General features: G+C 66.2%; 1 protein-coding gene across 2 annotated transcripts in view; it reads left to right on the top strand.

The window, feature by feature from the left end:
* Window positions 1–19,861, top strand: part of CACNA1H (calcium voltage-gated channel subunit alpha1 H) — a 56,301-nt gene extending 36,440 nt beyond the window's left edge. The window contains exons 7-35 of one of the 2 annotated variants that reach the window (XM_032327700.1): window positions 91–409; window positions 580–672; window positions 1,719–2,505; window positions 3,511–3,953; window positions 5,334–5,485; window positions 6,098–6,283; window positions 6,544–6,661; window positions 6,851–7,006; window positions 7,245–7,335; window positions 7,449–7,657; window positions 8,737–9,147; window positions 9,584–9,684; window positions 9,814–9,937; window positions 10,028–10,096; window positions 10,201–10,385; window positions 10,499–10,625; window positions 10,761–10,886; window positions 10,998–11,087; window positions 11,311–11,503; window positions 11,920–11,937; window positions 13,203–13,354; window positions 13,959–14,068; window positions 14,225–14,358; window positions 14,608–14,678; window positions 15,709–15,787; window positions 16,613–16,734; window positions 16,849–17,242; window positions 17,342–17,508; window positions 18,099–19,861. In XM_032327700.1, the coding sequence (XP_032183591.1) occupies window positions 91–409; window positions 580–672; window positions 1,719–2,505; window positions 3,511–3,953; window positions 5,334–5,485; window positions 6,098–6,283; window positions 6,544–6,661; window positions 6,851–7,006; window positions 7,245–7,335; window positions 7,449–7,657; window positions 8,737–9,147; window positions 9,584–9,684; window positions 9,814–9,937; window positions 10,028–10,096; window positions 10,201–10,385; window positions 10,499–10,625; window positions 10,761–10,886; window positions 10,998–11,087; window positions 11,311–11,503; window positions 11,920–11,937; window positions 13,203–13,354; window positions 13,959–14,068; window positions 14,225–14,358; window positions 14,608–14,678; window positions 15,709–15,787; window positions 16,613–16,734; window positions 16,849–17,242; window positions 17,342–17,508; window positions 18,099–19,106 (6,235 nt within the window). In that variant the 3' untranslated portion in view covers window positions 19,107–19,861. The remainder of the gene's footprint in view (window positions 1–90; window positions 410–579; window positions 673–1,718; window positions 2,506–3,510; window positions 3,954–5,333; window positions 5,486–6,097; window positions 6,284–6,543; window positions 6,662–6,850; window positions 7,007–7,244; window positions 7,336–7,448; window positions 7,658–8,736; window positions 9,148–9,583; window positions 9,685–9,813; window positions 9,938–10,027; window positions 10,097–10,200; window positions 10,386–10,498; window positions 10,626–10,760; window positions 10,887–10,997; window positions 11,088–11,310; window positions 11,504–11,919; window positions 11,938–13,202; window positions 13,355–13,958; window positions 14,069–14,224; window positions 14,359–14,607; window positions 14,679–15,708; window positions 15,788–16,612; window positions 16,735–16,848; window positions 17,243–17,341; window positions 17,509–18,098) is intronic. The other variant, XM_032327701.1, reaches the window with a different exon arrangement.
* Window positions 19,862–23,872: the final 4,011 nt, after the last annotated feature.

The raw sequence follows: 23,872 nt of genomic DNA, 5'->3' as shown, positions 1-23,872 counted from the left end.
CCCTGCATTTCTCCGTGTTTCTCTGCTCTTCTGTCTGTCTGTCTCGTCTCTGCGTCCCTCTGCGGCTCCGGGAACGCCGTCTGCCCACAGAAACAACAACCTCACCTTCCTGCGGCCGTACTACCAGACAGAGGAGGGCGAGGAGAATCCCTTCATCTGCTCCTCTCGCCGAGACAATGGCATGCAGAAGTGCTCACACATCCCCAGCCGCCGGGAGCTGCGCGTGGAGTGCACGCTGGGCTGGGAGGCCTACGGGCAGCCGCAGCGTGAGGGCCTGACTGGTGCTGGCCACAATGCCTGCATCAACTGGAACCAGTATTACAACGTGTGCCGCTCCGGGGGCTCCAACCCCCACAACGGCGCCATCAACTTCGACAACATTGGCTACGCGTGGATCGCCATCTTCCAGGTGGGTCCCGGCTCTGCAGTGGAGGGCCCAGCCTCAGGTTCCCCATCAGCCGGGCTGGGGCTGGGGCGGGGGTGGGCGGGCACTGCGTGTGCAGGGCCACAGGGGTACTGGCGAGGAGGCCCCGCCGCCTTCCCGGGGCCATGCATGTGTGTAGCCGCCTGCCCCCGCAGGTGATCACGCTGGAGGGCTGGGTGGACATAATGTACTACGTCATGGACGCTCATTCCTTCTACAACTTCATCTACTTCATTCTGCTCATCATCGTGAGTGCGGGCGATGGGGCAGGTCCTGGGGGCTGGGCGGGGTGCTCACCAGTGCTTGCGGGTGGGGGTGCCCTGGCAGCGTGACGGCTGGCCGCGGACCGCCAAAGTCCCCTTTCGGCGGGCACTCTTGTGCCCCTTCCCAACAGCCACCCTCCCAGCCTCCGCTGATGCTCAGGGTCGCTAAGCTGGCCGAGCTGCAGGGCGGGGTGGCAGAGGGCCAGGGCTGCCCATGGGGTGGCGGGGGGCTTCTTCCTGGCCCCCAGCAGGATGGCGTTGCTGGTGAAGGCCCACCTCCAGGAGCCCTCCGGCAGCCCCCCTGGCCCTCCCACAGCCGGGTCCTGTCTGGAGGCTGCAGGAGATGCAGGACCGTGTCTGGGGTTCCCAGACTGCTCCAGTGCTCATGGGCCTACAGACCCAGTGCTTCATAGAGCAGGCTGCCCCGAAGACATAGGTCTCTCTAGCGTAGGTGCCCCCGCCAGGTACAGCCGTCCACAGTGTACGTGGGCCTCCAGGCTCGGAGGTGACCCGGGCAGGGTCTACGAGGACCCCGCTGTGAACACAGATGGGGAGGTGTCCTGCCCCCTTGTTTCTGATCACGAGCACGAGCAGAGAAGTGTTGCTTGGTGATGCTCCTGGAGGAAGTGAAGCTGCAGGGTCAGGGGTGGGGGTGGCGAGTTATACAGATTATGGAAAGGATAGTCTCTCCCCACCCCCCAACCCCCGTGTGTCACTCTCCTGTTCACATGTGGGCCGTGCTGATGGGCAGGGAGCACTTAGCTTGAGCCGCCCGTGGCAGGTGCTGGGTTCCGGCTTCACATCAGCGGGGACCCCAGCATCGTGGGGCGACCACCCAGTCACGCTCCCAGCTGTGTCCCCAGCCCCGAGAACAAGCAGTGCGCAGTAGGGCTCTGTTCCCTCAGGGACTCGGTCACTGCCCTGCTGGCCGTCACCCGCCCCGCCCTCTTCTGCAGCTCCCTGGTCAGAGGCTGGCGGGGCGACGGGTCACGGCCGGCCTCTGGGGGCTCACCACTGCCCGCCTGCCACAGGTGGGCTCCTTCTTCATGATCAATCTGTGCCTGGTGGTGATCGCCACGCAGTTCTCGGAGACCAAGCAGCGGGAGAACCAGCTCATGCGGGAGCAGCGGGCGCGCTACCTTTCCAACGATAGCACGCTGGCCAGCTTTTCCGAGCCAGGCAGCTGCTACGAGGAGCTGCTCAAGTATGTGGGCCACATCTGCCGCAAGGTCAAGCGGCGCGGCCTGCGTCTGTATGCACGCTGGCAGAGCCGCTGGCGCCAGAAGGTAGACCCCAGCAGCGGCCTGCACGGCCAGGGCCCCGGGCGGCGGCCAAGGCGGACGGGCAGGCCCACGGCCTCCGTCCACCACCTGGTATACCACCACCACCACCACCACCACCACCACTACCACTTCAGCCACGGCAGCCCCCGCCGGCCCGAGCCCGGCCCCGGGGACACCCGGCTGGTGCGGGCTGGGGCCTTGCCCTCGCCGCCCTCACCGGGCCGTGGGCCCCCCGATGCTGAGTCAGTGCACAGCGTGTACCACGCAGACTGCCATGTGGAGGGGCCGCAGGAGAGGGCCCGGGTGGCGTCCACCGCGGCCGCCGCCGCCGCCAACCTCAAGCTGGCCACGGGGCTGAGAGCCATGAACTACCCCACCATCCTGCCCTCATCCGCGGGGGGCGGCAAAGGTGGCACCGGCCCCGGGCCCACGGGGAAGCGGGCTGGCGGGCCTCCAGGAGCCGGAGAGCACAGCCCCCTGAGCCTGAGGGGTGCCGACCCCTACGAGAAGATCCAGCATTTGGTTGGGGAACACGGTAAGGACCCAGCCCCCCACTTGCAGTGGAGGTTGGGACCCACGCTGGGTGAGCCATGAGGAGACAGGACTCTTGGGATGTCTCCCTTTCTCCTTTCGGGTTTCATGGGAAGGGGGTGGGGGCAGGCCTGGGCATCTCGGGCTTCGATGCCGCTGGTCTGGAAAAGGGCGCCAGGTCTCCTTCTACTTACAGCAAGCCTCAGCCCCAGTACAAGTGAGACACGAACCTCACAAGGATAGGAGAATTCCAAGACTGATAAACCCCATCAGACCCCCAGGCCTGTGCTCCGTTGCCCCACCAGGCCCCGGGAGTGGTTAAACGCCCGTGTCTGTGGCTGGTCACTCTAGAGGAGTGGCTGCTCCCTTTTCTAGGCTAAGATGCTGGGGTGTGGGGTACAGAAGGTAACGTTGAGGTCCCAGAGCCTGCGAGTGTCTAGGAGGGGACCAGGTGTGCCCCAGTACACTCCTGGTCTCCCCCACGTGGGGCTCAGCTGCACCCTCCTCGGACAAGCAGTCGGAGGGACACTGGGTCCCACACAACCGAGAGGCCTTCCCAGGTGGGGTGTGCAGGGGTGCAGGCCATAGTGCATCAGGAGCAGGTGGGTGGGTGTGCCCAGCCTGCCACAGTGTGTGTGCTGCAGCCCAGCCCACCCTGTAGGGCTCCGGAGCTGTGGCGCCTGGAGGCGGTGGCAGGCCGTTGGTGGGAGCCACACCTCTGGCTCCAGAAACTTTGCATGAGGAAGCCGTATGGTGGGCCCTGGGTGGTGTGTGCATTCCTCGGATCAGAGCAGTGAGGGTTCAGACACGCTGGGACAGATAGGGCATTGACGTTCGTTACACCTGTCCAATGTGGGCACGAGAATGGCACTTGCGTGCCTTTTCCACGGACAACGCAGCTGCCGGCAGATAGTGCGTCTCTGCTACCGGTCGAGCTGCGCGCCTGGTGTACCCCACAGGAGCCCCGCCAGGCTGTGGCCTGACCCTGCCCGTGCTCTTCTCCCCGCAGGACTGGGCCGGGCCCCCAGCCACCTCTCAGGCCTGAGCGTGCCCTGCCCCCTGCCCAGCCCCCAGGCAGGCACACTGACCTGCGAGCTGAAGGACTGTCCATATTGCGCCAGCGCCCTGGACGACCCGGACCTCGAGTTCAGCGACTCTGAGAGCGGAGGCTCAGAAGGCAACGCGGTGTACGAGTTCACACAGGACGTGCGGCACGGGGACCGCCGCGACCCCATGCGGGCCCCCCCAGCGGCCGACGCCCCGGGCCAGGGCAGCACGCGGCCACGGGCGCAGCGGCGGGCAGCCCCGGGCGAGCAGGGTGGGCTCGGCCACGCGTGGGCCGCTTTCAGTGGCAAGCTGTGCCGCATCGTGGACAGCAAGTACTTCAACCGTGGCATCATGGTGGCCATCCTCACCAACACGCTGAGCATGGGCGTGGAGTACCATGAGCAGGTGAGGGAGGGGCTGGGATGGCCCTCGTGCCCCCCGGGGAGCCTGTGCTCCTGTGGGACCCTGCAGAAGGGCTGCAGTGTGGCGGGGGCAGGGCCGGTGTCGGAGCAGGTGTGCTTGGCCGCAGGAGGTTTCTGTCCATTGTTCGAGAGATGCTCGCATCTCCTTGGGCCAGGGCTCTGTCGATAGCGAGTGTGGACACGCGCCACACTTCCCGCGTAGAGCTTCCTCCTGACCCGGGGTCCAGGGTGCCAGCACTGACTAGAGGCAGCAGGGCCAAGGGCATCTGGTGCTTCTGAGGACGGGATGCTCCTGGCTTAGCTCTCGCAGAGGGGGCACCCCTTCTACAAGCTGGGACCACTGGGTGGGACCACTGCATGCTCACAAAAGGCCAGAGCATGGGTTGGCCCCAGGAGGAGGCGCTGGGGTCATGTCTGGTGCCCCCAGCAGCCATAGAAGCTCTCGACCGTGCACACTGGGCCTCTTTGGCCCCTGCCCCAGACGGGGACCACAGCAGGGAGGGGCAGTAGCCAGATTTGGCAGGGAGAGGGGGTCGTTTCTGGCGACCAGGCTGGGTCATTTTTAGTGACCAAATGGGTGTTCCTTGAGTCCCACTCCTGGGGCTTTTCCAGTTGTTTAAGTGATGTTTTTCACTCTGAAACAACTCAGGGAACATCTGAGCAGCAGTAGTCTGTGGTGGCCCCGTGTTGAGAGGCTCTTTCTGGGGCAGGGGTACAGGGAGGTCGAGGCAGGGACACCGGGAGGTTTCAGGGGAGTCCCTGGTAAGGAGGAACCTGTGCGCGTATACACCCACATTCTCGTGTACTTGTGCACATGACGGGTACACACATGTATGCAAGCGGCAGGCCCCATGTTGGGAAGTGCTCGGGCGAGCACATGGGTGGGAATGTTGGTGCTAGCGGTGGGCACGCACACACACGTGCAGGTGCGGACACACAGGTGAGCCAGCGTGTCCCCAGTAAGAAAGGCCCCTGTAGTCTCTGCCCCCAGAAGGGGTGTGTGAGGCCACCAGACACCGCGGCAGCAGATCTGAGGTGGCTCCCATGCCCTTTGCACCCTGGGCTCCCCTTTGCCCACCCTGGAACCTGGGAGCGAATGCTCAGGGCTCAGTTCCCATGGCCTGTTCTTGCTCCGGAGCTTGGACGTGCTGCCGGGCTGGGCCAGCAGGGCTCCCGGGAAGCCGGGGACAGTCGGGGTCAGAGCACGGGTCCAATTTCTCCCGGGGGGCAGCCAGGTCAGGTTGCCCCCCAGTGCTGCCTGCATGTAGCCTTGCCTGCTCCTGGATTCCTGGTGGCAGGGAGGCCTCGTCCCTGGTGGGTGGGAGCCGTGGAGGGGCCCTGACGGCCTCCCCGCCGCCCACAGCCCGATGAGCTGACCAGCGCCCTGGAGATCAGCAACATCGTCTTCACCAGCATGTTTGCCCTGGAGATGCTGCTGAAGCTGCTGGCCTGTGGCCCGCTGGGCTACATCCACAACCCCTACAACATCTTTGACGGCATCATCGTGGTCATCAGGTGCTCCCCTGCCTCCCAGCTGGACTGCGGGGGCCCAGGAAGTTCTGGGGTCAGGCGAACGCCCCTACCCCCCACCCCACAGAGCTGAGCCCCAGTCGGGCACCAGCTGTCACGGGCCACGTCCCTCCCTGCTGGCAGCTGCACATAGTCCGCTGCTTCTCGGGCAGGTGTTGCTAGGACACGGGGGAGCCATTCCCTGCAGGAACAGAGTAGGCGCTCAGCCGCCTGGCCGGAGGTCACTCAGGTCTCAGCCCCTGCAAGGAAGGCCACCTCGCCTGGGTGGCATCAGCTGCAGCCAGATCAACACAAAGGAGGGGGAAAATCTGGGGTGACCCTCCCCCAGGAGGAAGCAGGGCTCTCTGAGTCCAGAGGTCCCCCCAGCAGGGAGGGAGGTAGGCACAGCTGTCTGTGAAGGAGGAGGGTGGGGAAGGCCAGAGCCCAAGTTCCAGCAGCTCCTGGCAGCCGGCAGTTAGCCAGCGGGCTTTGGCCACCCTGCCATGGTCCCTTGGCCCCCTGGGTTCCCCGATACGGCCGCGCCTCTTCTCGGCCGTACAGTCAAGGCCGTGGGACAAGGAGGGGCCCCTGCTGACCCCCGGCCCGGCCGGCCCGCAGCGTGTGGGAGATCGTGGGGCAGGCGGATGGCGGGCTGTCGGTGCTGCGGACCTTCCGGCTGCTGCGGGTGCTGAAGCTGGTGCGCTTCCTGCCGGCGCTGCGGCGGCAGCTGGTGGTGCTCATGAAGACCGTGGACAACGTGGCCACCTTCTGCATGCTGCTGACGCTCTTCATCTTCATCTTCAGGTGGGCGCAGCCCGGCCCTGCGCAGGGGTGTCTGAGCCGCCGGCTGGCCAGCTGGCCTGGGAGATGGGCACCCCGGGTCCCTCCCACCCCGGGCTCCGTCTTCACGCCAACCACTGGGAAGGCCGGGCCCTGGGCGCCAGGAGGGCTTGGGGGCAGGCCGGCCGGGGCGGAGCAGCCCCTAGGTGTGGAGGTGACTGCTGCCCACCTCCCCGCACCCCTCCTGAGTTCACCTCCTGAGTTCACCCCTGCCCTGCCCTCAGCATCCTGGGCATGCACCTCTTTGGCTGCAAGTTCAGCCTGACGACAGACACTGGAGACACGGTCCCGGACAGGAAGAACTTTGACTCCCTGCTGTGGGCCATCGTCACTGTGTTCCAGGTAAAGCGTGTGCAGGTGTCCCCCGATGGGACAGTGATCCCCAGGAGAGCCACTATCCTGCTCCAGCCAGCCCCCAAGGGTGTGCCTGGGCCTGTCTGAGGCCGGCGCTGCAGAGATACCGTGCTGAGCCCCTGCCACCCCCCAACTGGGACTTGGCTGCACTCCCTGCCTCACGGCCCCTCCCCCTAGATCCTCACCCAGGAGGACTGGAACGTGGTCCTCTACAACGGCATGGCCTCCACCTCCTCCTGGGCTGCCCTCTACTTCGTGGCGCTGATGACTTTCGGCAACTACGTGCTCTTCAACCTGCTGGTGGCTATCCTGGTGGAGGGCTTCCAGGCAGAGGTGAGGGGTGGAGGGTGGAGGAGTGGGAGTCCCACCCAGACCACTGTAGAGAGGGGGCTTTGCTCCATCCTGCAACCACCCCCCCAACCCTGGTGGCAACTCAGAGGCCCAGCGCTCCCGGCCATGCCTGCCTGCAGACTGGCCCGGCTGTCCCTGGGGAGTCCGCCCGTGCATGCTGGGCACAGATGGCTCCCACCTAAGGGGACTCCGCTCTGCCTTCCCGCTCTGCGGGGCGCAGGGGGATGCCAACAGGTCCGACACAGATGATGACAAGACATCCACCCACTTGGAGGAGGATTTTGATAAGTTCTCAGACCTCCAGGCCACTGGTGAGCGCGTGGGCAGTGGGACTGGGACAGCTGGGACTCCCACAGGCAGGCTCTGGGCCAGCGCATTCCCTTCCTGGAAGCCACGCGGGGCGAGCATCCCCTTCTCCCTCCAGAGATGAAGATGTACTCACTGGCTGTGACCCCCAACGGGCACCCAGAGGGCCGAGGCAGCCTGCCCCCTCCCCTCATCATGCGCACGGCGGCTACACCCATGCCCACCCCCAAGAGCTCCCCGCACCTGGACCCGGCCCCCGGCCTCCTGGACTCGCGGCGAGGCAGCAGCAGCTCTGTGGACCCCCAGCTGGGCGACCAGAAGTCGCTGGTAGGGACCCTTCCCTGCCCCGGCCTCAGGGCACCCCCTTCACCTGGGTCTCCATGGCCTCTCCCCAGGAGGAGTGTGGGCCCCCACACACACCCTAGTGACACTGCACAAATCTCTGTCTCCAAGCGGAGACAACCGCTCTGTCTCTATAAACAGAGCCGGAAGCTCCTGCTCTCGCAGAAGGAGCCCGCGTAGAGCAGGCGCGGGACCACGTGGCCCCGTCCTCTCCAGCGGAACGCCAGGCCACGAGTTTGTCTCCTGACCGGAGTGAAGGCTAGAGGCTGGCAGGCACAGAGCGCATGTCCAAGGGGAAAGGAAGATGCCGTGGCAGAAGCGGGGCAGGTGTCCTGCAGAGCCCAAGCCACGGGGCTTCCTGCAGACCCAAGGGATGCCTGAGAAGCTGCTTCTGAAGGCGGGGAGGGTGGGCAGAGGAGGGGGAGGTGGAGGGGTGCCCCGTGGAGACAGGATCTCCTGTGCCTGCTGCGGAGGCCCTGGGCAGCCAGCAAGCAGACACATCCAGCCGGGAGGTGGGGACAGGCACCTGTGGGGATGCCTAGCCCAAGCTGTTCCCTGGAAGGGGACGCGAGTGACAGGAGGGAGGATGAAGCAGCGGAGCCAGATCCCTGACCCTGACACAGCCGCTTGGTTTGTCTTTACACATCCCAGACGCTGCCCGCTCAGCGCTGATGTGGGCCCCCGCCCTGGCCACTGGCGCCTTGTGTGAGGATGCCCAGCCCGAAGCTGGGCGCAGGCTCGTGGATAAGCACCTGCGCCTGCCCCCAGCCCACAGCGGCCGCAGGTGGCCGGCTGCAGCCCATCTTGGCCCCAGACATTGGCTGCCTGTGTCTCTAACTCACAGGGGATGGGCTTGGTGCCACAGGGACATGCTGAAATGCCAGGTCACTGGGTGCTCCCCTGACACAGTCATCTGTGTAGTCAAGGGGGCGATCCATTGCAGGTGCCATCGCTGTGTTCACAGTAATGCTGCTGGGCAGGAACGGCCGCTGTGGCCAGGGCCCCAGGGATATGTGGGGGGACTCGGGGCACTGGCCCTGCTCACTCCTTATTCCCCAACGCAGTCCAGCCTCCGGAGCTCGCCCTGCGCCCACTGGGGCCCCAACAGTGCCTGGAGCAGCCGGCGCTCTAGCTGGAACAGCCTGGGCCGCGCACCCAGCCTCAAGCGGCGGAGCCAGTGTGGGGAACGTGAGTCCCTGCTGTCTGGGGAGGGCAAGGGCAGCACGGACGAGGAGGCGGAGGATGGCAGGCCCGGGGCAGGGGCCTCCCCAGAGACACGCCCCGTCCCGCTGCGGCGTGCTGAGTCCCTGGACCACCACAGCAGCCTGGACGTGCGGCCCCCGCGGCCGGCTGCGCTGCTGCCCCCAAAGTCCCAGGACTGCAATGGGCAGGTGCTGGCCCTGCCCGGCGAGTTCTTCCTGCGCATCGACAGCCACAAGGAGGATCCCACTGAGTTCGAGGACGACGTGGAGGATGTGAGTGAAGGCGCGTCTTCACACCTCCCTCCCATCGTGGACCCGTTCCCCACAGCAGAACGGAGAGACTGGGACTGGGGGCATGCGATGCGTGGGGTCTCGGCTGCCCCAGGTCAGGGGTGGGGGGAGCAGGACTGGCTGAGCCACGCTCAACAGGGGTTACATGGCCACAGCTCTTCCACGGGGACCTCTGGAGCAGGTTAGCCCCAGGGCCTGGCCTCCGGCCAAGGGGAGTAGCCAGATGGGCAGGAGGGCAGGGCTCCCTCAGGGAGGCACTCCCCTTGCCCAGGGAAGCTCCGCAAGATGGAGGTCAGCTTGGGGAGGGGGTCTCCATGGACTCCCCATGTGGGTCTCAGTGTCCCAGGTGGGCCAGTTGGGAGCCCAGGGGCTGGCTGGCAGGGAGGGGCCCTGAGGACCTGTACCCCTCCACCCCCAGAGTTGCTGCCTGCGCCTGCACAAGGTGCTGGAACCCTACAAGCCCGCCTGGTGTCGCAGCCGGGAGCCCTGGGCCCTGTACCTCTTCTCTCCACAGAACAGGTGAGGGGCGGGGCGCGCCGGCTGCGGGGCGGGCCTGCGTGGAGCTGGCTCCGCCCCCTGCGGTCCCCACCACGTGGGCCTTGCTTCGGGCCCTCCCCCGCGGCTCACTGGCCCCGCCCCTCCGTCCAGGTTCCGGGTCACCTGCCAGAAGATCATCGCCCACAAGATGTTCGATCACGTGGTCCTGGTCTTCATCTTCCTCAACTGCATAACCATCGCCCTAGAGAGGCCCGACATCGACCCGGGCAGCACCGTGAGGCGCCCTCCTGGGCCCAGGGAGTCGGGGGAGTTGGGGGGGTCCAGGGGGGCGCGACCAGCCCGTCCCACCGCCCTGTGCTTGCAGGAGCGCGTCTTCCTCAGCGTTTCCAACTACATCTTCACGGCGATCTTCGTGGCCGAGATGATGGTGAAGGTACCAGGCCTGGGGGGATCCCCGCCTGCCCACCCGGCAGCCCCCAGCCTCTGTGCTCCTCGAACGCCCCACCCACCTGCATTCCTCCCCCCTGTGCCTCCCAGGTGGTGGCCCTGGGCCTGGTCTCTGGCGGTCACGCCTACCTGCAGAGCAGCTGGAACGTGCTGGATGGGCTGCTGGTCCTGGTGTCCCTGGTGGACATCATCGTAGCCATGGCCTCGGCCGGGGGCGCCAAGATCCTGGGCATCCTGCGCGTGCTCCGGCTCCTGCGGACGCTGCGGCCCCTGAGGTGGGCGAGGCGGGGGGGGGGGGGGGGGGGGGGTGGGCTGCGGCCCGAGGCAGGCGGGGCCTGCATGGGCTTCGGGCTGGGATCAGGGACCCGCCTTTGCTGTGTGCGTCCAGGGTCATCAGCCGAGCTCCAGGCCTCAAGCTGGTGGTGGAGACCCTGATATCTTCACTCAGGCCCATCGGGAACATCGTCCTCATCTGCTGCGCCTTCTTCATCATCTTTGGCATCCTGGGGGTGCAGGTGCGCACCCCCCTTGCCCCGGGCATCTGGCTGTGGTCTGCAGCGGCCGGCAGCCCGGAGGGGTTCATGTGGGGGTGGTCTGGGGGGCCGGGGGCACGGGACCAGGCCGCGAGGTGACCTCTGCCCTATGGTCAGCTCTTCAAAGGCAAGTTTTACTACTGCGAAGGCGCGGACACCAGGAACATCTCTACCAAGGCTGAGTGCTGGGCGGCTCACTACCGCTGGGTGCGGCGCAAGTACAACTTCGACAACCTGGGCCAGGTGCGCAGGGCCGCAGGTGGGGGCGCAGACCAGCACCACGGTCAGCCTGGGTGGTGTGGTCCCCTGGGTAGACGCAGAGCTGTGGTGACCAGCCTTGTTCTGCCCTCACAGGCGCTGATGTCCCTGTTTGTGCTGTCGTCCAAGGATGGCTGGGTGAACATCATGTATGACGGGCTGGATGCCGTGGGCATAGACCAGCAGGTACGGGGCAGGGGTCAGCGCGCACCTCCCGTGGGGACCCCCTGTCCCCCAGCTTCCAGGCATCTCAAGGAACCTTTTCCCAGGAGGCTGGTTTACGGCCTCAGAGTTTCTAGCCATCTCAGGGCTCTGTCTCTGACCCCGGAGGGCATGCGCCGTCCTTGGGAAGGGGTGCCCCGGAGCAGGGGTGGGGGGCAGGCACCCACGTGTCACTTGTGTGCCGCAGCCCGTGCCCAACCACAACCCCTGGATGCTGCTGTACTTCATCTCCTTCCTGCTCATCGTCAGCTTTTTCGTGCTCAACATGTTCGTGGGCGTCGTGGTGGAGAACTTCCACAAGTGCCGGCAGCACCAGGAGGCCGAGGAGGCGCGGCGGCGTGAGGAGAAGCGGCAGCGGCGGCTGCAGCGCAAGCGCAGGAGTAAGGCGCTGCTGGCGGCGGTCGGTCCCTGCGCCCCGTGCCCCGTGCCCTGCGATCTGGGCGCCGGCTGAGAGGCGGGCTCCCAGCCCCAGCACCCCAGCATCCCCTGGATGCCCGGGCCGGGGCAGGGAGAGCCGTGTGGCAGGAGGAGGGGGCCTCCTCCCGAGCAGCACAGGACATGAACGAGACCCGTGGTCTTCACGGCCGTGGCTGTAGGGGCCGGTTCGCGCCCGTGAGAGTTCGCGGGCCACGGGTCGAGCAAGCGAAGCTGCCAGAGTTAGTCAGGGTCTTAGGGAAGTCCCAGTCAGCTTGGGGGCAGCAGGGGGCCTGCTGAGTGTCCTCGCCCTGCCTGCCCCATGTGGAGTTCTCGCCCAACCCCGCCGAGGCCAGCTCAGACCATCTCCTTGTCTTTCCAGGCACTTTCCCCAGCCCAGGTATCTGCCCCCACCCCTGCCCTGCATGTGTCAGCCCCCGCTTCTGCGCATGGGGCTGTGGGCGGGCCTGGCCTCGGTTTCTCCGTGGCAGTTGTGGGGAGGGGTGGATGTTGCAGGCTCTGGTGCCAGGCCTGCTGGGGTTGCTTGCCGGACAGGTATGGGGTGGCAGGGGTTGGGCACCAGCCTCAGTGGGAGGGAAGAGGATTTGCTGGCTCACCTGCCCGGTGTCGTGCTGCTGCCTCTGAGCTTGGGTCCCACCCTTTGCCTGGCTGCATGCCTGCCTGCAGCTCTGCGCTCTGGGACCCCTGCCCGCCTGTGGCTGCTCCGCCTGCCTGGCTGCCGGCCTGACGAGCTGAACCATCTCTAGTGGTCGCACGCCAGCCCGAGGGGCATGCGGGTCCCAGGGAGGGGTCAGTGCCCATCAGCCCTGCCCTCCCAGGCCCTGAGCCATCCGGCCGGGGCAGCTGTAGCACTTGTCACCCTGGGTGCTGCCTGCGCGGGGCTCTGTGGCCCAGGATTGCTCCCATGTGCAGTGATGGCAGCTGTGCCCTCACCCAGTGCTAAGTGGATTTTGACAAGCTCCAAAGGGTTTAGTGCAGGCAGAACCGTTGGCCAGCACAGGACCTCCCCAGGTCGTGGCATCAGCGCCAGATGGACCAGAGGTTCGGCAGAGCCCAGGCAGCAGGGAGTAGCCACTGAGCTCTTAGAGTACAAGGAGGGGAGACATTGTGGGCCTGGTGACCAGAGGCAGCTCGTGTCCAGGCTGAGGTGGAGCAGGGGGCAACGTCCCCCGTGCCCAGCAACCGCTGGGGCTGGGGATGGGGCTGGTCCTGCACCCAGGAAGGCTCTTGTCTGCTCAGTGTCCATCATCAAGGTGTCTTCACCCCGACGTGGCGGGAGCCTCTGGCTGGGATGGGGACCGACCAGGGCCCAGGTGGGATCTCCGCTGCCTGGCCCACACCTAGCACCTGTCCCAGGGCCAGGGCTCCCAGGAGATCACACAGTGACCTGCCCCAGCCCCTAGCCTGTGGTTCCAGCTAGGAGTGGGAGCTGGGCTCACAGGGAGCCGTTTTCTACCTAGAAGGGCCCCCCTTCCTGGAGAACTCTTTTCCTCCTGTCTCTAGTAAATGCCTCGTATCTGAGCCCGGGGCCCTCCCCTGGCAGTCCCCATGCTGCACCCCTCCCAGCAGACAAGCAGGGACATCCCAGTGCCGCCAGGGCACAGGCAGCCCCCACCCCAGCTCACAGACACGCTCTCCCCGCAGAGGCCCAGCGCCGCCCCTACTACGCGGATTACTCACCGACCCGCCGCTCCATCCACGCGCTGTGCACTAGCCACTACCTTGATCTCTTCATCACGTTCATTATTGGGGTCAACGTCATCACCATGTCCATGGAGCACTACAACCAGCCCAAGGTGGGGCCCGGTGCCTGGAGATGCCCGCTCAGCCTGCCTCCAAGGCCGCTGCGGGGACACAGGTGCCCCGGGGTGCGGGTGGGGCCCGGTGCTCAGGGGGGTGGCCTGGATCAGTACCGGGGGTCCCAGGTCTGCGGCCTTGTCCAAGCCCTGCCTGGGCTTCCCAGGGTATGTGGAGGTGTGGTGTGGGTGACGCTCTCAGGGACACCAACCCCGAAGGGCCCTCCCCACGGTCTGGAAACACTGGCTGGGGCACATCTGTGAGCGCAGCTGCCCAGGAGTGAGCTGGCCAAGTGAAAGGCGCTGGGCTTTTTATTGTGCTGACGTTGTATCTGTGTCCCTGCCTTGCTCTAAAGAAGGGACTGCTCTCCCTGCCCCACCTCTGCGGGGGAAGGGAGTGGTCTCAGCTGGGTTTGCCGAGTGGGTAGGGGCCGAGTGCAGGTGGGGCCGGGGTTCTGGGCGGGCTCAGAACACCACAAGGGAATCTCTGGGCCGTGCCTCGGGGGCCTCACCCAGCCCTGCGTGCAGAGGAGAGGGTGGCAGGCTGAGCCGGACAGGGGTGCTGCGAGCCAGGGGCCTCCGCAGCCTGATGCTCTGCTCGCAGTCGCTGGACGAGGCCCTCAAGTATTGCAACTACGTGTTCACCGTCGTCTTCGTCTTTGAAGCCGCACTGAAGCTGGTGGCTTTCGGGTTCCGGAGGTTCTTCAAGGACAGGTGTGTGGGGCCGTGCCGGGGATGGGAAGGTCCTTCGGCCAAGGTCAGGCGAGAGCCGTGCCCCTCCTCTCCCCCCAAGCCCACCTGAGCAGCACGGGGGCCAGGCGGGGGGTGCAGGAGGGAGGCGGTGCTCAGCCTGCCCGGCTCCCGGCCCAGGTGGAACCAGCTGGACCTGGCCATCGTGCTGCTGTCCATCATGGGGATCACGCTGGAGGAGATCGAGATGAGCGCCGCCCTGCCCATTAACCCCACCATCATTCGCATCATGCGTGTGCTCCGCATCGCCCGCGGTAGGCAGCCTGCCGGCCCTTCCCAGTACCCCAAGGCCGGCGGGCATGGGGGGTGGCCCTGCTGCCGGGCTCCCCGGCCCCAGCCCAGTGTCCTTCCTCTGCTCATCCTGCAGCCTCTGCCTGGGGACTGTGTGGCGTCGGGGAGTTTAAGGGACAGGGGTGGGGGGCCCCCGGTCTTGCCCCCAGCAAGGGAGGGTCCGCCCGGCCCAGGCCACACGGCCCCGCCTGATGCTTGGCTCCTGGCCATAGTGCTGAAGCTGCTGAAGATGGCCACCGGCATGCGGGCGCTCCTGGACACGGTGGTTCAAGCCCTGCCCCAGGTAGGTCCACGGCGCGGGCTGGGTCACCATCTCTGCCCGAGGGCGCGCGTTAGACGCCCCCAGGAGCACAAGCCGCAGGCGGGCCACGCTCGGTGGCGCTCACGTCCTCAGGCGTAGCTCAGATGTGCTGGCACGGGAGCCGGCATTCTCTGAGCCTCAGCTTGTCGGGAAAGAGTGGAAACTAGTGCCCCCAGCCCAGCTCTGGATGCGGCAGGCAGGGGACATGGTCCCGATGCGCTCGTCAGACTTCAGGGGACGACGTGTCGGCCGCTGGTCCCACTCCTCTCCGGCTCCGACCCTGGGTCCTCCCTCGGTGCACTTACGGCGCCAGCCCCGATGCTCTGTGGCCTCTTCAGCTGAAGGAGACTTGGGTCCTTTTTATACTGTGCCCAGTCCCTCTGCCGGCCTTTCAGCCATCCTGTGTCCTCCTATCTGTCCATGCAGCCGTGCCGGCTATCCCCTTGTCCGGCCGCTCACTCACCCCCATGGCACCTCACCGCCTCCCCCATTCAGTGGGTCCCAGCCACGCCCTCAGCAGTCCCTCAGCCTGTGTCTGTGAGAGCGACAAGAGGGGAGGAGGGGGACAGGGTCACGGGATGCCCTGCCGAGCCAGGGGAGGACAGGCCAGACCCGCAAGCAGGCCGGGGACAGGGTTCAGGGCCCTCTCCATCTGCACGGCCGACCCTGTGGGGCCCCCGAGCCTGGAGGCAGGCCCTGTGCGGGGCCGGTGGGGTCCGAACAGCAGAGGAGCTGTGGGCAGTGGGGTCCGGGGCCCAGAGTGCAGGGTAGGTGTGAGGAGAGCAGGCACCGAGGTGGGGTTGCCGCGGGGGAGGCTTTGGGCATCAGGCGGGACGAGAGGAGGATTGCAGAGCTCGGGTGCCGGGACACATGGGTCCAGAGGAAAGCCCGGAGGCCGTGTTGGGGAGCCTGGCTGGGACGCGGGGGAGGCCAGCGAGGCGGGGCGCCAGGTGCCCGGCGAGGGGAGGGGCTGGGGCGGCCCCTGACCTCATTCTGCTTCTTTCCCGTGTAGGTAGGGAACCTCGGCCTACTTTTCATGCTCCTGTTTTTTATCTATGCTGCCCTGGGGGTGGAGCTGTTCGGGAGACTTGGTGAGTGTGCACAGCCTCACCCGCGAGCCCGGGACCCTGGGTGCCGGCCGGGCAGACCCACAAGGGAGCATCTCCATGCGTGCACACGTGGACACGCGCACGCCCTGTGCAGCCACGAACACGTGCTCGAGTTCCCCTGAACTTTGTGTGCTCTGTGGGCTACAGACCCTGCCCCCTGTCCTCCCTCTTCCCCCAGGCCCAAGGTTCCGGGCGGGGACTTGGCAGGGCTTCCTGTGACCACAGAGCCCTTGGGAGATCTCCTGGGCACTTGGTCTAGCTTAACAGCCCCCCACCCCCAGCGGGCCTGTCCACAAGGTGGCTGACAAATCCGTCCCAGTTCAGGTCTGCCCAGGGCTCAGCAGCTGGTGCCCCAGATCCCAGCCCTGAAGACTCGGGGCCTGGCCCGTCATTCACGGTGCCTCCCTCTCCCCTGTCCTCTGCTGAGGCCGGAGACCGTGCTGACCCCGCAGGCAGGCTGGGGAGCTGGGGCTGAGCCATGCCCAGCTGCCCCAGAGGGTTTGGTCTGTGGGCCCACAGGGACCATGTCCGTTGGGAAGGGCCCAGGTCTGAAGCTCCAGGACCAGAGGCAGCCTCCACTGCTGCGAAGGGAGCAGTCCTGTTCCCCCCCACCTCCGCCCCTGCTGTGAAAGGACGCTGCCCCCATAGAGCCCCGTGCCCACCCGCCTGGGCCCTGTACCCTCAGAGAAGGGGGCTTTCTCCCCAGGGGAGGGCGGGGCCCACAGTGGGTCAGTGGGGTCCCTGGGGGCCGGGTGTGCCCTGCCCTTGCCGTGCCCGTGGGCTAACAGGGCGAGGATCTCCCTGCAGAGTGCAGTGAGGACAACCCGTGTGAGGGCTTGAGCCGGCACGCCACCTTCTCCAACTTCGGCATGGCTTTCCTCACGCTGTTCCGCGTGTCCACCGGGGACAACTGGAACGGCATCATGAAGGTACCAGCGTGGGCCCGGCGGTGCCCACCTCCCCAGGGAAGGCGCCCCTTGGGGGCTGTGAGCTGGGAGGCGGGGCACCCCTCCCAGTCCCTGAGCCGCCGGCCCGCCCCTCAGGATACTCTGCGGGAGTGCGCCCGCGAGGACAAGCACTGCCTCAGCTACCTGCCCGCCATCTCCCCCATCTACTTCGTCACCTTTGTGCTGGTGGCCCAGTTCGTGCTGGTCAACGTGGTGGTGGCCGTGCTCATGAAGCACCTGGAGGAGAGCAACAAGGAGGCCCGCGAAGACGCGGAGCTGGACGCGGAGCCGGACCTAGAGGAGGCCCCAGGGCCCCCAGCCGGCCCCCCGCCTGTGGCCCCGCACAGCCCGGACGCCCCCGGCCTCCTGGTGGTGCGCAAGGTGTCCGTGTCCAGGGTGCTGTCTCTGCCCAACGACAGCTACATGTTCCGGCCCGTGGCGCCCGCCTCAGCCCCACATCCCCGCCCGCCGCGGGAAGCGGACGCCCCTGGTACGGCCCCTCCAGGTGGCCCAGGGACACAGGTGGGACAGGTGGGCTGGGCTTCGGCGGGGTGCTGGCCACTGCAGGGCGCTCGCTTTCCTGCCCCAGGCCCTGCGACCTCCGCGCACCCCCCGCCCGGGGAGCCCTGCAGCTCTCTCCAGGTCCCCTCGACGACGGCCACACTCTCCCCGGCCCGGGACAGCAACACGCTCCACGCCCTGTCCCAGCGGGGTGCAGCCCGCTCCCCCAGCCTCAGCCGGCTGCTCTACAGACAGGTAGGAGAAGCGCTCCCAGGTCCGCAACCCGGACCTGGGGGTTGTGCTGTGGCTCCCCCCATCCAAAGGAGGAGGGACGGGTACCCCAGAGGAGAGAGCAGGAGTGCATCCCTGGAACCCGCGACAGAGTGCAGGGCCCTGGGGACCCCATCTCCTTGGACAGCACCCCCAAGCCTCACCTGTACCCACAGACCACTCCAGCCCCACAGCCTCAGACCCTCTCCCTCCCCACAACCCCTGTTCTCAGGGTGGTGTTGGGCAGGGTGAGGCTCCACCCACAGGGGCTCAGCCCCACAGCCCCCCATCCTCATGGTCCCGCCAAGATCACCAGCGCCTGTGGAGAGCATCTGCACACAGCCTGGTTCCGAGCCCTGTGTTTGGCACAGGCAGGGTTGGGCCCAGAGTGTCGTCCCTCCCCTTTCCCCCCGTGCCGCAGTGCCTCTCAGCCACATATCAGGGCTGATCCCTGATCCCTCGTCCAGGGCACGTAAGCCCAGTCTGCGGCTTCTCTGGGGAGCACAGTGACTGCGTTCCTGGCTGCCGGCCGGGTCCTGCCCAGCCTTCCGCATCCGATCCCTCCTTTCTTGCAGGAGGCCATGCACACGGACTCGCAGGAAGGGCACGTTGACAGCCCCAGGGACAGTGGCCCGGGCTGGGGGGAGCCTGGCGGGAAGACCCCCGTGAGGCAGGCACCCCTGGGGCCCTCCCTACGGTCCCCACCCCGGTCCCCGCGGCCCAGCAGCATCCGCACGCGCAAACACACGTTTGGACAGCGCTGCGTCTCCAGTAGGCCGCTGGCCCCAGGAGGGGAGGAGGCCGAGACCCCAGATCCTGCTGACGAGGAGGTCAGCCACATCACCAGCTCGGCCCGGAGCCCCTCAGCCTCGCCCACTGCCCGCGGAGGGGGAGGCAGAGACCCGGACCTGTGTGGGCTCTACGGCATGGACGCCCAGGGCTTCCTGGAACAGCCGAGCCAGGCGGATGAGCAGAGGCGGGCCTCTGAGGAGCAGGGGGGCGGGGACGGGCCCCCAGAGGCTCGGGAGGTGAAGTCTCGGGCACCGGAGGCCGAGCCAGCCTTGGGGGCACGCAGAAAGAAGAAGATGAGCCCCCCATGCATCTCCGTGGACCCCCCTGTGGAGGACGAGGGCACGGCACGGCCCCCCCCAGCCGAGGGCAGCAGCACCACTCTGCGGCGGCGAACCCCGTCCTGTGAGGTCGTGCTGCACAGGGACTCCCTGGAGCCCATGGAGGGGGCGGGGGTGGACCCTGGTGCCAAGGGGGAGCGGCGGGCCCAGGCCGCCTGCCGCGCGGAACACCTGACCGTCCCCAACTTCGCCTTCGAGCCGCTGGACGTGGGGGGCCCTGGCGGAGGCCCGTTTTTGGACGGTGGCCACAATGTGGCCCCAGAATCCAGGGCTTCCTTCTCAGGGGCTACGGTGCCTCCTGAACCCCACAAAACAGAGCCTCCTGTTTCCTCCAGCGACCCCCCAGAGAAGGAATGGGGGTTGCACCTCAAAGTCCTCCAGAGTCCCCCAAAGAAAGCCGGGTCTCCCCCAGCCACCCCCACCCCCGGGGACAGTGTAGACAGGCCCGTGTAGCTCAGGGCATGGTGCCACACAGGTCTGAGCAGCAGGGCCGGTGTGCACCCGGCGGGGTGGCAGCCCCGGGCGGGGCTGTGCGTGGTCCCCAGTGCAGGCCCCGCTGCAGCAGAGAGGCCCGCGAGGCCATCCGCCCGGGGAGGGAGGCAGACGCCAGGTCTGGGTGGAGCAGAGCGCGGGGACTGCCCCTCAGCCTGCTGACTCGAACCGGTGGGTTTTTCCGAGTTTCGCCACCGTGGTCTGAGGCTGTGCTGACGCCTGGTGAGGGGCCCCGACAGCTGCTGTGCCCTCGCCACAGAGATTGGGAAACGACCGGGAGGAGGCGGTCTGAGGGTACCAGGCAGCGCCCCGTTCTCACACCCACTTACTTTTCCAGGGAACACGTGCTTGGGGCCGCCTATACCGTCTGGGTGGCAGCTTGGTCCCCGGGGCCGCCACAGCCACGCTCACTGTCACTCAGTCTGAGTTCTCACCTGTCTATCCCCACTCCTTGTCACCGTCTCTGACACCCCACGGTTCTGCCCTCGGGTGTTCCAGAAATGCCCGCGTCGTGGGGCAGTGGGGTCCCTGCACGGCCGGCAGCCCCACCTGGGCCCAGGCTGAGGTGTCCGCCGACCCCCTGCGTCTCGTGGCTCTTTCTTTCATAAATTCAGGTTAAACGTTGCAATAATATGATACGGGACATTTGGCTTCTTAAGGGGATGGAAGCGGGGGTGGGAGGCAAAGCCAAATGGAATAAATATTAACTTATTTAAGAAACGCACTGGATCACCGCTGGTGGGACCCCCACCACTGCATGGGAGTGTGGCGAGCCGTCTCCTTGCCGAGAGCAGGGCTGGGGGATGCGGGGCTGCGGCCGGCTGTGCCACCAGCCATGGGGTCCCCAAGAGGCTCGGCCTGTCCCCTCTGGTGGCTGAGGGAGGAATCAGGCTCCCAGTAGGAGCCAAGTTCATGTGTTACCATTCACATGTTGGGGAAAATTCGGGGCAAGTTTTTGCCAAGCTCCAGGCATGGAGGGGTGGCAGAGCGGGCGCCCCTTGGGGAGAGCTGCTGAGGCTCTGCAGGGTGCTGGCCTCTCCTTCCAGGCTCTGGCCCTCTCCTTCATGGGCCTGGTGCCCTACTGGCCTCTCAGGACCCGGAGCTCGTGGAAGGCACGAGAGTGGGTTCCGATGACTCAGACAGGGTAGGACTTGGGGTCCCTGCTGGCGATGGCTGTGACCGTGCTGGCTGACGGCTGAGCCAGGTGCAGACTAGCTCCACGGTGGGCTCCAGGCCCTTCCCACCACACAGCAAAGCAGGAACCCGGCTGTGGCCCACCACAGCCACCTCCGGGTTTGGGGGGGTGGTCTGGTTGGCGGGAGGCCCCACCTGGCTGAGGCCAAAGTCCTGTGCTCTGACCCCAATGGGCAGAGCAGACACTGAGCCTACAGGGACTCTCTCTTATCTCAGCCCCCAGGTCACCCCAATCTCTCTCAGCCACAGCTTAACTGGGGCTAGGGTGTCCAGCTGAGGGGCTCAGCTCCGTGATTGCTGGAAAAGTGACTTCAGCCAGAGGCCCACAGAATTGGCAGAAGCCCTTGCCTTCTACCCCCCACAGCTGCTCACAGGGTCCCCCATCAGGTACCAGCTGGGCAGGGGTTCACAGTGCCCCAGGTTCATGATGGCTGGGTCCTGCTGGGTCAGGGGGCTACCTGAGCCCTGCATGCTTTGGCCTAGGGCGGGGGGTAGAGGGAGCGCCATACACCTGTGGTGCAGAGGAGGGACCAAGGGGCAGACCCCACCTGCTCCTGCGCACCCCGAAGCTGTGGGGTTTTGTCCACGCTTCATCTGGTGATGAGTGGCCGGCTCAGGGACACAGACCACAGCACAACCAAGTCAGACCCGAGGTGCCCTGTGTGCAAACTGTGGCTTCCTCCTCAGCCAGGCGGGGGTGGGGATCGATGCCCCCTCCACCTCCAGGAAGCCATCCCCAGACTCCCCGTCCCCACACCCGCCCTGGGTTCCCGTGGTCTCCACCGCACATCAGATGGGCACAGCGCCCAGCTGCCTGGCTCAGGGCGGGCCCTTCCTAACGGTCCTCCATGTGGCCAGGGCCTCATGACTAAACCGCTAAGCGGCCCTGGGAAGGCCCCGACTTGCCTGCACCTGCCCCCGGCTCCCTGCCCAGCTGCAGGTCACAGGACAGGTGGGAGGGTCCCTATGAGACCCTCTAAGTCAGCGATCCCGTCTTAGAGACAGGGAAACTAAGGCACGGGGTGGTTGCCTGACGATTTCTCAGGGTGTGGGTTCTCGGGGCACACGCTTGTTTCCCTCTGGCGGGGAGCTGAGGCTCAGAAGGTGTGTTCGGCGCTTGTCCTGATGATGGACAACAGTGGCGTCACCTCTGTGTGCGGGGTCTATGTTGAGCCCGATGGCCCCCAACCTGGGGAGTGGGTCTCTGGAGAGGGGGCACCTGCCCCTGCCAGCCTGGTTGGGGTGGCAGCAGTTCGGCCCAGGCCACCCTTCCTGGAGCCCAGGAGGCCTGATGGTACCCAGTGTTGGGGAGCAGGGCAGGTTTAGAGGAGCCCAGGACCCCTGAACCCCCAGAGTCATCTCTGTGTCCCCACAGGCAGGACTTCAGGGCCCTCGCTGTCCTGGCTCAGTTCGCTTCCCCTAGTGGGGACCCTTCTCCCTACAACCCCATAACCCCGAGTGCGAAGCAACACCCCCTCACTCGGCTCCTGGGGGCTGTCCTGTCCCAAGGTGCCCCCCTCCTCTGGCCCCGGGGATGCCCTCCCAGCCCAGCGGGGTCTCCTGTTCTGTTGCCCGGTGGTGGTGGGAGGGTCGACCCCCTCGGGCTCAGCCTGCCCTGCAAGGGTGGCCTGACTTCCCCAGTACAAGGCCTCTCGCCTGCCCTTGCTTGATGGGCTGCGCTCCTCAGCTCCCTGGACCAGATGGGGAAGCCAGGGGTCCGAGGCCCCCTCCCCACTCCCCAGGTTGGGACCCTTACTCCCATCTCAAGGAATCCAGGGGCTTTCGGGTCCATCCCTTCTGGATCTCATCCCTTGGTCTCACCCCCCACAACCTACTCTTAAAGTTTAAGTGTGGGGGTACCTGGGGGGGGTGCAGTCGGGCCCCCGACTGGGTTTCAGTTCATGTTGGGATCTCAGGGTCATGAGATGGAGGTCCACACTCGGGCCTCTCGCTCTGCTCCAACCCCTGCTCCTTCTCCCTCTCTCTCTCCAATAAATCTTTTTTTTAAAAAGGTTTTAGTGTACGTATATGAGGCTGACAACCAAGGGAAGGGACCCCGAGGGGTGAGATGGCGGGGGAAGGAGTGAGCTCTGCGGGTTCTTCCTTCCTTTCATGGTCTTGGAGTGGACACGCAACCGCGGTGATAAGTCTGGGCTCACAAGGGAAGACGGGCCGAGGACCTCGTCTGTCACGGTGGCTCCAGCAGAGCAAGGGCTCTATGCGCGCCAGACGGTGAAGACCAGGCCCCCTGACTTCCTATGACCAGAGGTCACAGAGGTCAATTCTCCAAGGTTAAATGTGCATCTTTGCATCCAACAACTGGAAGGAGAGAGGCGAATGTTGAATCTAGAAAGTTCTTTCTGGCCTGAAGAGCCCGGAAAACTCCCAAAAACAAGTTGTTGATTCAGCGCTCTGTATGTTCACGCGCACGACCGTGTCTACACAGAAAAGCAGGGGCCGAGGGAACACATACCCCCAAAGGCGGACGTTAGCCCCCCATTTTAGAGGACCCGAAAATGAAGGAGTTCCTCGATCGGCAGAGGACGGGAACAGTTTGCACCAGCGACCGGCTCTTCCCAGCGGGCCTGGCGGGCAGCAGGAGTCCGCGTCCTGGCTCCCGGGGTCCAGACCACAGGGTGAGGGGCCCCATAACCCCGAGTGCGAAGCAGCACAACCTAGAACACACGCCTCGTGTGGGCGTCAGCGGCGACCTGGCCATGGCCAGGGTCATGCTGGAACACCCCCAGGCCGAGCGCCTGTGTGCAGGGGAGGGGGCTCTGGAAGGGTCCCGGGCTGTGGTGCTGCAGCAGTGCGAGTGGACAGCCGTTCCCCTCCCCCGCCCAGGACGAGGCCACCTCCTGCTGAAATGACTGCGCTCATCCAAACTCCAGAAAACACCAACTAAAAACGGAACGAGACCACCACCCAGTCCAGCAAGGAGGGCGGCAGGGTGGGGAGGAACGGGCACACTCCCCTCCCCTGTGGGAGGCAAGGAGGGCAGCATGCCAGAGCCGGTGGCCCCATCTAGAGAGGGGAGGACGACGTGCAGGCCCCACACCTCAAGCAGCCCCCCACCCACACACGCCACCGTCACCAGGGGTTGCGCACAGCAACGGCCACAGCCACGTGGTCCTGAGACGCCCCAGTGTGGACAGCCTGCACCCTGCAGCAGCCTGGACGGCCGCCTGGGACAGGAGTGGGCGCGGCTGTGAGACGTGACAGTGTGCGGGGAATCGGGGACAGGGCACGGGGCGGTGCCCACTCTCAACCCCCTCACAGTGCCCAGGTGTCCCCACAAACATCTTTTCAGAGTCTGCCTTGCTCTCCCCATTCTGAATGGGCGATGTCATTCCCCAAGAGGCGAAACCGTGAGCTGAGAATGAACCCTCATCTGAAGGGCTGGGTAGGGGGCATCTCGCAGCAACCCCCCGTGCTCGGGACCCGCGCTGACAGCAGTGACACGGGGCTGTGCCCTGGACCCCCTACCTCTCCCTCAGTGACCCGCGCAACTCAAGCCGTGGTGACAACCGACA

The sequence above is a fragment of the Mustela erminea genome, chromosome 20, assembly GCF_009829155.1.
Source record: "Mustela erminea isolate mMusErm1 chromosome 20, mMusErm1.Pri, whole genome shotgun sequence".
NCBI classification, from domain to species: domain Eukaryota; kingdom Metazoa; phylum Chordata; class Mammalia; order Carnivora; family Mustelidae; genus Mustela; species Mustela erminea.
This window is presented reverse-complemented; position numbering and strand designations above follow the sequence as displayed.